This window comes from Rhamphochromis sp. 'chilingali' (genome assembly GCF_963969265.1).
Source record: "Rhamphochromis sp. 'chilingali' genome assembly, chromosome: 14".
Classification (NCBI taxonomy): Eukaryota; Metazoa; Chordata; class Actinopteri; order Cichliformes; family Cichlidae; genus Rhamphochromis; species Rhamphochromis sp. 'chilingali'.
In genome coordinates, this window is record NC_137941.1 from 6,503,183 (window position 1) to 6,515,479 (window position 12,297).

General features: G+C 44.4%; 1 protein-coding gene across 2 annotated transcripts; it reads left to right on the forward strand.

The window, feature by feature from the left end:
- Nucleotides 1-9: 9 nt before the first annotated feature.
- znf142 (zinc finger protein 142) lies at nucleotides 10-11,702 on the forward strand. 2 transcript variants are annotated; one of them, XM_080903174.1, is made up of 8 exons: nucleotides 10-171; nucleotides 2,798-3,286; nucleotides 3,370-3,537; nucleotides 5,459-6,274; nucleotides 6,370-6,547; nucleotides 6,732-9,489; nucleotides 10,641-10,746; nucleotides 11,169-11,702. In XM_080903174.1, exons 2-8 carry the CDS (start codon nucleotides 2,803-2,805, stop codon nucleotides 11,696-11,698), a joined length of 5,040 nt encoding a protein of 1,679 aa, XP_080759300.1. In that variant the 5' UTR covers nucleotides 10-171; nucleotides 2,798-2,802; the 3' UTR covers nucleotides 11,699-11,702. The 2 variants fall into 2 exon arrangements, with proteins under 2 accessions (XP_080759300.1, XP_080759301.1); XM_080903175.1 differs by having other exon boundaries at nucleotides 24-144.
- The last annotated feature ends 595 nt before the right edge of the window (nucleotides 11,703-12,297 follow it).

A 12,297-nucleotide genomic window follows, 5' to 3' on the forward strand; every position in this document is an offset into this window, starting at 1 on the left:
TAACTCACTGACAGCTAAGGATTTCTATAACAGGCAGTCAGTAAAAGTGGATTCAATGAGGCAGACGGTGCAGCCTTGCGGTTAAACACAGCTGTTGATGTTTTGTTTTTTGGATCCAAAGGACCGTGGAAACCCGGGCAGTAGGTCTGACTCTGAAGTTCATTTTCTACTGTAAGCACCTGCAATTTTGTGCATGTAACCGTGTACCTGTGATGTGTCTTATTACAGTTAGCACTAGTGCAGTAATTTCATCAGTATGAAAGACCACTATGTACTATCAAAGTTATATTAATATCAATATCTGTATGTCATTAATTTTTTCTATATATTATCCCTGATTAAAGGGTAAGTTATACAGTGGGGCAAAAAAGTATTTAGTCAGCCACCGCTTGTGCAAGTTCCCCCACTTAAAATGATGACAGAGGTCAGTAATTTGCACCAGAGGTACACTTCAACTGTGAGAGACAGAATGTGAAAAAAAAATCCATGAATCCACATGGTAGGATTTGTAAAGAATTTATTCGTAAATCAGGGTGGAAAATAAGTATTTGGTCACCTCAAACAAGGAAAATCTCTGGCTCTCACAGACCTGTAACATCTTCTGTAAGAAGCTTTTCTGTCCCCCACTCGTTACCTGTATGAATGGCACCTGTTTGAACTCATCTGTATAAAAGACACCTGTCCACAGCCTCAAACAGTCAGACTCCAAACTCCGCCATGGCCAAGACCAAAGAGCTTTCGAAGGACACCAGGAAAAGTATTGTAGACCTGCACCAGACTGGGAAGAGTGAATCTACAATAGGCAAGCAGCTTGGTGTGAAAAAATCAACTGTGGGAGCAATCATCAGAAAATGGAAGACATACAAGACCACTGATAATCTCCCTCGATCTGGGGCTCCACGCAAGATCTCATCCCGTGGGGTCAAAATGATCATGAGAACGGTGAGCAAAGATCCCAGAACCACACGGGGGGACCTGGTGAATGACCTGCAGAGAGCTGGGACCAAAGTAACAAAGGTCACCATCAGTAACACACTACAACGGCAGGGAATCAAATCCCGCAGTGCCAGACGTGTTCCGCTGCTGAAGCCAGTGCATGTCCAGGCCCGTCTGAAGTTTGTCAGAGAGCACATGGATGATACAGCAGAGGATTGGGAGAATGTCATTTGGTCAGACGAAACCAAAGTAGAACTTTTTGGTATAAACTCAACTCGTCGTGTTTGGAGGAAGAAGAATACTGAGTTGCATCCCAAGAACACCATACCTACTGTGAAGCATGGGGGTGGAAACATCATGCTATGGGGCTGTTTTTCTGCCAAGGGGACAGGACGACTGATCCGTGTTAAGGACAGAATGAATGGGGCCATGTATCGTGAGATTTTGAGCCAAAACCTCCTTCCATCAGTGAGAACTTTGGAGATGAAACGAGGCTGGGTCTTCCAACATGACAATGATCCAAAACACACCGCCCGGGCAACAAAGGAGTGGCTCCGTAAGAAGCATTTGAAAGTCCTGGAGTGGCCTAGCCAGTCTCCAGACCTCAACCCCATAGAAAATCTGAGGCGGGAGTTGAAAGTCCGTGTTGCTCGGCGACAGCCCAAAACATCACTGCTCTCGAGAAGATCTGCATGGAGGAATGGGCCAAAATACCAGCTACTGTGTGTGCAAACCTGGTAAAGACCTATAGTAAACGTTTGACCTCTGTTATTGCCAACAAAGGTTATGTTACAAAGTATTGAGTTGTATTTTTGTTATTGACCAAATACTTATTTTCCACCCTGATTTACGAATAAATTCTTTACAAATCCTACCATGTGGATTCATGGATTTTTTTTTTTTTCACATTCTGTCTCTCACAGTTGAAGTGTACCTCTGGTGCAAATTACTGACCTCTGTCATCATTTTAAGTGGGGGAACTTGCACAATCGGTGGCTGACTAAATACTTTTTTGCCCCACTGTATGCTACAGTGGGGACATTTGGAAGTCTGTGGGTTTTCAGCTTGAAAAGTTCGGGTGTTATCAGTGCATTTCCAGCAACTATGATCATATCAGCACCATTAAGATACCACTTTATTCCAGACTTTTTTTTTTTATCTACATGCACAAAATATATATCAAAGTCTAATACTGAGCTGTTGGGCGGGAGGAAAAGAGGAAGACCACCGACAAGACTCATGGATGTAGTGAAGGAGGACATGCAGAGGGTTGGTGTGACAGAGGAGGATGCAGGTTCTACTGTGTTTTCACATGCTGGGAATTAATATCCCATATCATAGTTCAGGAGTGAGATGACAAATGGAACAAAAGAAAAAGCAAACCCTTAATAATGTTTGATTTAAACAAAAAAAAAGAAGTTCTGAATAATATCAAAACTAAAAGCAAAACAGGAATTCACAAGAGTGCGAGAAGGACAAGGAACAGACAGCCCAACACCAAGAACGAACAGGGTTATTTATACACACATGGAGTGATTGGTCGTTAAACACAGATGTGAAACTAATCATAATCATAATCAGAATACTTTACTGATCCCTGGGGGAAATTATTTTTTGTTACAGTGCTCCATTATAAACCAACATTAAGACAAGACAGACAATACACTAACTAAGAATAGTACAATATATACATATATACACATACATACATAAGTCACTCAATGAGCTGATGCATACAGTCAGAAAGGACTGAAAAGGACAGGAATGTTATAGAGTCTGATGTTTAACTTGTGCATGTGTACCCTAACATGATATTAAATTGTTGTGAAATTTTAAGGCTTTACTCTTTATTTTTTTTTAGACACAATGGAGACGATGGATTTTCATTGTGAAAAATGTGGACAGAGCTTTTCAGACAGCGGCATGTTTGCCTCTCACCCCTGTTCACAAAGACAAATCGCTTCATCCAGTAAAGTGCAGCTGGACAGATTCAAGTGTTCTCGGTGTGCTGAGGTCTTTTCCAAACCAGCTGCTCTTAAACATCACTTTAAAACCAGCCACAGTGACCCAGACCTGACAGGCCCGTTCTCCTGCTCTGAGAAAGGCTGCTACTTCAGTGTCTCGGACCGTGACGAGTATCAAGCCCACATAATGTCTACACATGGCCTCACTCTTGTGCCCTGCACCTACCGGGCTTGTAAAAAGTCATTCCTTACACAAGCTGAGATGGAAAGCCATCGGAAAGGACACATGCCCTTTGGCTGCTTTCACTGCCAGTTTGTCTCTCAAAATGCTAAAACCCTGAATGGCCACCTCTTGGAACACAAATATCTACCAAATAATGCTCAAGGTAAGTGGGCCCTGCGGGGAGGTGGAACTCTCATACCTTCAAACCTTAGCTGTAAGATGGAAATTATGATTATTTTCTCTTAGGGAATGAGCAGGAGCCAACACCGATGGGCTATAAGGAAAGCTGCTTGTCTGAGGTCAGCGTGTCACAAAGAAAAAATCGAGCTTGTGGGCCAGAGGAACAACCTGAGAGGCCAGGTGGCATGAAAGACACGACTTTAGCAGGAGATGCTACATCAGTGCCATCCAAAGGTAAGAACACCTATTATCTGCTTAGTGGATTATTATGGTGACCACTGTAATCAGCTACAACATTAAATCTGACAGTCTGCTTGAACACAGTGGCTCCTGGGCACTCACATGGAAGTCACTTTGACATGATTCTCCTAATTCTGATACATTTGATTTGTATAGTACCAATTGGCACTTTATACACGTGTCAATGATCCTACACTTTGCAGACATTTTCACTAGATGGAGCTTTAGCCAGATGTAGAAGTCATCAAGTAACACCTTTTTTGGGGTTGTATATTGTTTTCTCTTCTTTACTTTTGCACCTTTGTGGTCCAGCTACCCAATTTCGCAGTGCAAGAAACTGCAAAATGACAATCAAAAGCTCTGAGTCTCTAAGATCAAGTCGCTGGTTCTTTGTTATCTCGCCTGCTTCTTCACACCCCTCCCCTGACACTGTTGGTTCCACCATTATGAATTTCTTCCCTCCAGGAAACCACATCATCATCTATTCTGAGATTAGTGTATACCCAGGTTGACCTTCATCCTGCTGTCCTTGTACAACAGGTTCTGCCTGATACTGGCCTGTGCCTTTATAATAAAAATGATGCTGTTCAGTTGCAGTTTTCATTTGACTCAATATCCTTTCCTGCTCTAGGACCTCCTAAAGTGCTGTTACCACTGTTTATACCCTAATTGTGCTAATGTTCCTCTCTCTCCACATAACTGGTTGACTGGTCAAGCTAGGACGTTATAAGCTTATTCAAGTAGGAAGGAAATGCTCCACCCTCCACAGTCCAAGTCACGTGATGGCACTTCCTCAAAGATTTGTAATTCTTCCTAGACAAAGCCAATGATGCCTCACGAGACAATATTTGGCAAAAGTGGGGGGGAAATCTGTAACAGGAAAAGTCCTCCAGCAGACTGCAAAGGGAAAGAGGAGAATGAGAAGAAACAGTACAGTAGATGGACAACAAACGAAACTATGGTAGAGTAGGCAAACATTAATGACACAAACACAGGAGTGAAGATGTGATTGAAACATTTAGTTGCAAAGTTGAGGAAAGGTTCAGGTCCACCCTGTATGGCCTTAATTTAAAGGTTAATCAGAAAGGAATGTCCAAAGCCTGCTATTAAAAGTAGACGTGGTCTCCTCAATGCAAACCAGAAGTTAGTTTCATAGTAGACAAAATCTTGTTGGTGGCAACCCCCCAAGCAGGACAGTGACCCTTGTCTTACCACAAAAAACTGCAGAGCTCATGGCTTTCCTGAACTCCAGAGTCCTAAATCCTGTTCTCAATGATCCTACTGATATGTGCTGGAACAATTCGGATCCAGAGAGGCCTTATTTTATAATCTCAAAGTTGTTGCCAAAGTCGCAGTACAGACACCCGTTGGAGTCCCACATCAATGCCCTGAAAGCTAGGAGCTCTTTTGATGCCACAAAAGAGACCTACACATTATTAGACAGATGTTGTGAGTGATTGGTGCCCATCACAAGTGGTTTATTACAAAAAAACCCATCTCTCATTACTGTTTAACATGACATAAAAGATCTGTTCTTTAATCAAAATGACAGAAGGAAAAAACAGTAAACAATGCAAAATATAAACTGTAACAAAGACAACCCATTATAAGATAAGATAACCTTTATTAGTCCCACACGTGGGAAATTTGTTTTGTCACAGCAGGAAGTGGACAGTGCAAAAGTTATGAGGCAAAAATTAGAATACAATAAGAATAAATACAGTACACAACTGTACAGAATAGAATAAAATAAATATACAATAAGATAAAAATAGAATACAAATACAAATACTATATACACAACTGAGTAAAAATACAACGATGACAGAAAGGATTATTGCACTTAGTATTATTGCATATTATTCTTGTAAACGTATATTTAAACTAACATTTTCAATTTGTTTCTATTTAACAGAGTACCTTGCAGAGGGATCAGAGCACATCTATCGCACCCACACCTGCCCCAAGTGTCGTCGCTGCTTCAAGCTGCGCTCTCACCTCCAGGAGCACCTTCGTTTGCATTTCCCCGACCCAAGCCTCCAGTGTCCCACCTGCAAGCGTTACTTCACCAGCAAGAGCAAGCTGCGTGTTCACAGGCTCAGAGAGGCCGGCGAAAAGATCCACCGGTGCCACTTGTGCGAGTATTCCGCCGTGGAGAGGAGCTCAATCCGGCGCCATCTAATCAGCGTGCACGCCGGAGATGGCGAAAACGGTTACAGCTACATTTGTCCGACCTGTGGGGGAAGCTTTCGCCTGAGCAGCGCATTGAAGGCTCACATGAAGTCACATAACATCCCGTCTGACAGCCAACCCTTGGCCTGCTTTCAGGAGGGTTGTTCTTTCCAGAGTTCTCATCACAAAGACCTCATTAGACACTCTGCCGAGGCTCACGGAGTCAAAGCAGTGGAATGCCGTCATCACGCCTGCGGCGCCCTCTTTAAAAGCGAGACAGACATGGATGATCATTATCGGACGCACCTCGCCTATCACTGCTCAGAGTGCGATTTTTCTTGCTCCAATAAAACAGTCTTCCTCCAGCACCAGCGGCTCGGTCATGCAGGGCCTGAAAAGCTCAGCTGCGACTTCTGCTCCTTTGTCACGTTCAACCCCGTGGAGTTTGAGCAGCACCTCGGGCATCTGCACGCCAACGAGAAGATCCACCGCTGCTCTCAGTGCAGCTACGTGACCTCGCACAAACGGGGTTTGAAGCGGCACATGCTCATGCACAGTGGTGAGGATGGGTTTGGTCACATGAATCCTGCCTTAAAGTCTGGGCATTTCTCCCTTGTGACACAATAACTCTTAAACTTGTTTTTCCTCTTTAAGGTGAGAGGCCCCACAAGTGCAGCCTGTGTGAGTTCAAGTGCCGAGATGAGTCCTACCTGTCCAAACACATGCTCACTCACTCAGATGATAAGAACTTCATGTGTGCCGAATGTGGATACGTCACCAAATGGAAACACTACCTTAACGTCCACATGAGGAAACATGCAGGGGACCTTAGGTACGCACTCAAGAGGTTTCTTACACATCTTTGTTATATTTTAATTTTGGATCTGTTGTGTAAGCTGAGTTTCTTAAGAGCGCAACACCAGAATGCACAGCTGTGGGTCTTTAAGGTGGGGAACAGTGGAGGTGGAAGAAGCATTGTTGGTTCTAGATTCAATACTTCCTGTTTCCTCTCCTAGGTATCCCTGTGATCAGTGTCCATATCGCTGTCACCGCATGGACCAGCTAAACAGCCACAAATTACGGCACCAAGCCAAATCACTCATGTGTGAGATCTGCGCTTACGCCTGCAAGCGCAAATATGAGCTTCGAAACCATATGTTGGCCAAACACTCCGGAAAGGACAGACAGTCCGCCGTGTTCAAGTGCAAATACTGTATGTACACCACCTGCTACCGTCAGGCGCTTCAGAATCACGAGAACTGCAAACACACCAAGCTGAAAGAGTTTCGTTGCGCCCTTTGCTTCTACTCCTCCTTTAGCAGCATCAGCCTTTTCCTTCACAAGAGGAAAACACATGGGTACGTGCCCGGGGACAAAGCGTGGCTGGACAACTACGCTGCAAAGGAGAAGGAGAGGAGCTCGGCTGAATTCATGCAGGATTTTTACAACAAGCCTTCAGTTACTCACAAGCTGCCTGAAGGACCTCCACCTTCTGGTACTCCTGAAGGTCAAAGAGACCAAGTCCTGCCTTACCACGATGGCAGCAGAGAAACGTCTCCTGCTTCACAACCTGAGGAAGTTTTTGACGTTGTTTCTCAGGAGACCATTACAGAAAGTCCTTCGCCCATCGGCAGTCCTGAGGAATACTGTACCCTCGTTCTAACTGCACTCTCCACCTCTGACTTTCAAACCCCCTCTGAAAACTCTGAAAGGGTTCCTACTTTAGATTCTAACAGGCCCGAGGCGTCACAAGTAAAAGCAGACCTCTCATCAGAGGAACATGATGAAGATATACATGATAGCTACGAGCCTCTAAATAACACAGCTGAACTGGTTGAGCCCGGAGATTGTCAGACACCTGACAGAAACTGTGAAACAATCAGTCCTACTTTTCCACCTGAGCACAGTCAGCCATTACAATCTGAGGTGCGTCTGAATGCTATGAAAAAGTATGACAAGGACCAAGCAGAAGCCATGGTGTTAGAGGGACGGGTGCAGATGCTCGTGGTGCCAGCTGAAGGTGTTTACCGCTGTGAGAAATGCTCTTATGTCACCTGCAGAGAGAGTGCTTTGAAGCACCACTGCCAAGCTCTGTGCCAGGGCAGGATGAAGGGCCACAAGTGTCAGGCCTGCGGTGCGCAGTTCAAGCAGAGGCGGGGCCTCGATGGCCACCTTAAAAAGAAGTGCCCAGCCATGCCACGGAAAACGAGGACATTTGTAGGCATTTCAGAAACAAGTGTTGCTCCAAAGGAGAGCTGTACTGTAGATCAGGAGGGATCCAATTCAGATCAGACAGAGCAAAATAAAATTTCCACTGATCCTGAGTGTTCATCTCATTCTAAGACCTTTGTTAATGATGATGCTGCTACATCCAGTGCATCTGAAAACCAGCAAACCGAAAGTCAGAAGAAACTGATCTCCAGTAACAAACAGCAAAAGTCCCTTTATAGTAAAAAGGGTGGGAAATTCAGATGCAAGCTGTGCAGCTTCTCATCCGTCAGGCTCATAACAATTAAACGGCACCTCTCGACCTGCAGAAGAAGATTCAGGAAAAGGGAGAATGAGACCAATTCAGAAACAGGTGATGAAGGTGGGAATGACTCAATCAAAGAAAGAGAAGAGCTGGTGGAGAAACTCGACGAAGATCTTGTAAAAGTTTCTAAGAAACGTCAAATTTTTGGCTGTCCAAGCTGTGCATTTAAGTGCAGTCAGAAGAGAGCTTTAGACAGCCATGAAAGAAAAGGCTGCATGAGGCCTGGTGAAGTACAGTGCGCTCTCTGTTCATTTGTAGCCAAATCTAAAGTTTCTTTGACCCGACACAGTTTATGTAGTCATGGCAAGGAAAAGTTCGGTGCTGCCAAACCCAAACGTTTGCACTGCCAGCACTGCACTTTCAGCTGCAAACAGCAGCGCTGCATGACGCAGCACATTGCACTCAAACACAAAGGTGCACGACCTCACCGCTGCCGCTTCTGCCCCTTCAGCACCACGCGGCGCTACCGCTTGGAAGAGCACGAGTCTCTCCACACAGGTGTCGGCCGTCACCGCTGTGACGTGTGTGACAAAACCTTTGGGGCGGTGACCAAATTGCGCCAACACAAGAGACGCATTCACGACAAACTGCCCACGCACTTCTGCTCGTTGTGCGACTTCAGCAGCTACACGCTCGACGACGTGAGACGCCACAACCGCAGATGCCACACGGGGGAGCTGCAGCACGTTTGCACCCACTGTGACGCTCAGTTTAGCTCAGAGGTCGCTTTGAGAAACCACTGCAAGCGTGTGCACCAGCTCCAGGTGCGTTTCTCATGCAAGCAGTGTGACTACACCTGCAGCAGCGACATCACACTAAGGGCCCACCAGCAGAGCAAGCACCCCCAGGTGAAATGCAACACCTGCCAGGAGTCATTTGAAACTAAGGAAAGCCTCGAGCTTCATCAGAGAGCTCACCTGGCGCATCAGTGTCACGTGTGTCCCTTTGCTACCAAAACGAGGCAGCTGCTGGCTCAGCACCTCTTGAGCGAACATGAGGAGGGACCTGCGGAGGACAAGGCACTGAGGTGCAGCACCTGCCAGTTTGCTTGTCACCATCAGCTGGTCCTGGAGCAGCACCTCCGCTCGCACGGAACCAAGCGCTTGTACAAATGCACCGACTGCCAGTACTCGACCCGGAACAAGCAGAAGATCACGTGGCACATTCGCATCCACACTGGGGAGAAGCCTTACAGCTGTGAGGAGTGCAGCTACACTTGCACCGATCCATCGAGGCTGAAGGTACCAAACAAGCTTCCATAGATCCCAGACAGTTGGTTCTGTTCATCTGTATCCACGTCCACTGAAAAAACTTCTATCGACACGTTGCTTTTAGATAATGCAGGATGCTAAATATTCAAAGCAACTTTATTACTAAAAAAACAAGTCAAACAAGCAAAGCTGGCTGGAGAGTTTGTTAATACAACTTAAAGGGTTAACTTGGACTAAGACACAAGCTTGGAAAACAGGAGGGTGAACAAACCCACAAGTGGGCAAAAACTGAGGGGAGGAAGGAGCTGAATGTAGGCTGGGGATGGATTGGATTGAAGTAATAGCCAGTAATGATAGGCTAGGTGAGGACAGAAACCACAGTAAGACATCAGAGAAAAACAAAACAGGACTAACTAAAATATCAAATACAGAGACATTACACGGCACGTTAAACAGAGGCAGTGGAGCACAAAAGTAGCTTAAAGTTGAGACAGAGAAATGGCGAGGAAACTAAAAACACAAGAAGGAATAAAAAAAACAGGTTTTGAAGCTCAATAAAAACAAAAGAATTAAAAATGTAATTTATAAATAGTGGTGTGTACTTTCAAGCAGGATTTAGGCTCCAGGTGTCTTCACAGTTAAACTTGGCTTTTCCGTATTATGAAGATGTTCATTTCATGCCAGCGTGCATCAACTTGGCATCTTATGCTGCAGAAATAATGTGATCTGGAGCTGGTTATGTTTGAGATTGGAAATCAGCAGGTTTACTGACCAGTCAGTTCCCTGGAAGATGGCATCATTTGTAGCTAGAATCATAAATCCGGGTTAGTATAGTTTGAGTTAGTGAAATGATAAACATTTCATGTAACTATTGAGCCTGATTTCTGATCTTAGGCTTACAGAAGCCAGATGAGTTAAATTTGCTTTATAGCACAGAACAGGACCAAGAGCAGTAAATGGGAACAAAACGCAGTAAAAACTAAACGGGTATCTGTAAGACGACAACAAAACCGCTGAGACCAACATGTTAAAAGTTAAAAACAAAGAACGATGGCAGAAGCGTTTACAGTGCCTCTGGTTGTGTAGTTACTTATTGAGGCTCATTTTGAGTCTTTCCATGAAATGGAGCACAATGAAAGCAATAACAGGTCCCTTTTATTTTATTTTTAATGTTTTTATAGCTTCACATGAGAGTTCACCAAGAAGAGAAGAAGTACCTTTGTCCAGAGTGTGGCTACAAGTGCAAATGGGCGACTCAGCTGAAATACCACATGACCAAGCACACAGGTATCAGAGGTGGCTGTTTTCACCCCTAAAAATGCAGCTGAAGAGCTGCTGTTGGAAAATGAGACGTTACATTTATTTACCATACAGCTCAGGCAGATATGATGGTTATAAACTGAACACAAAACACAAACTGACAGTCCACATGCTTATCTGATGTATCCAAACTGCATACTGGACAGTCTAATTTAGGAGTGTCAATCATAAGGCCCGGGTGCCAAAATCAGTCCAGCCCACTGGAAAGCTTTAGAAATTCCCATATACACACAATCAGTTAAATAGCTCCTTCTAGTGGTCAGGGGTGAAAACAAACCAAATGTCTCCTGCAGAAAGGCATAAAGTGAAAGTTTCTAATTTAATCTTGCAATATGTCTAAGTTATAAAGTGATTTGGTTACATTTTTAAATAATGTTTGTCATCTGCAGGAGAGAAGCCATACGCCTGTGATGAGTGCGACTACCGCACCAACAGAGCAGACGCCCTCCGCGCACACTGCGACACACAGCACTGTGATGTGCGCCCTTATGTTTGCGAGAAGTGCGGCAAAGCCTTCAAGACTAGCTTCATACTGAAGACCCACCAGCGCCAGCACAGCGACGACAGGCCATACACGTGCGGTTTGTGCCAAAAGGCTTTCAGGTGGCCTGCGGGTCTCAGACATCACTACCTGTCTCACACCAAGCAGCAACCTTTCAGCTGTCGCCACTGCTCCTACAGAGCCAAGCAGAAGTTCCAGGTGGTCAAGCATCTGCAAAGGCATCATCCAAACATGCCAGCAGAGGAAGGTGTGGTAAGAGACTCAGAAGCTGGAGGCCTCACCCTGAAGGAGGCTCTCGAGGGGACTCTGGATAAAAGAGCAGAAGAAGCAGCCAATGAGCTGCTTCCACCAGCCAGTGAGGTACAGGAGGTTGCTGAAGAGGTCGAGCTAGGATTAAACCCTGAAGAGAGAGAGTAACTGGTGACATAGCTGGTAAATACTGATGTTTGATTAGTTGATTTTAAAGTCTTGCCAAGCCTAATAAGACACTTAGTACACATATTAAGAGAGAATGTAAAGACGGGTCATTTATTTGAACAATAAACAGTTTTTTTATATCCTATCTTGTGATAATTTCCTATAATCAGAATATAATTGTATTAATGAGAAAATCACCATATGAGATGCCACAACTGTGCTGCCAGTCCAGAAACTCTTAATAATGCAAAATACATTGTTTACAAAAATTCAACACTAAGAGAAATGGAAGTCCTGGAAAAAATAAACAAAAGAAGAAGAAAACAAAGATTCCTTAAAAACAAATTCATGAAGCCAAGGCTGAAAACAGGACTGCTAGGAACTCTTAGCTTAATAAGCCAAAAGCAACTGAGGAATAAAGCTGCTGCTGATGAAGGAGAGAGAGTGCTTTTTGCAGTTTGCTTTGGATGAGATAAGGATGGATGAGAGAGCATAGAGCAGCTTAATGAAAATGATAGAAAAATATGAAAAATGTGCTGGCACAGACGTACAGGGTGATTGCAAAAAAAAAAAAAATGCAATAAATGCATTTCTCTTAA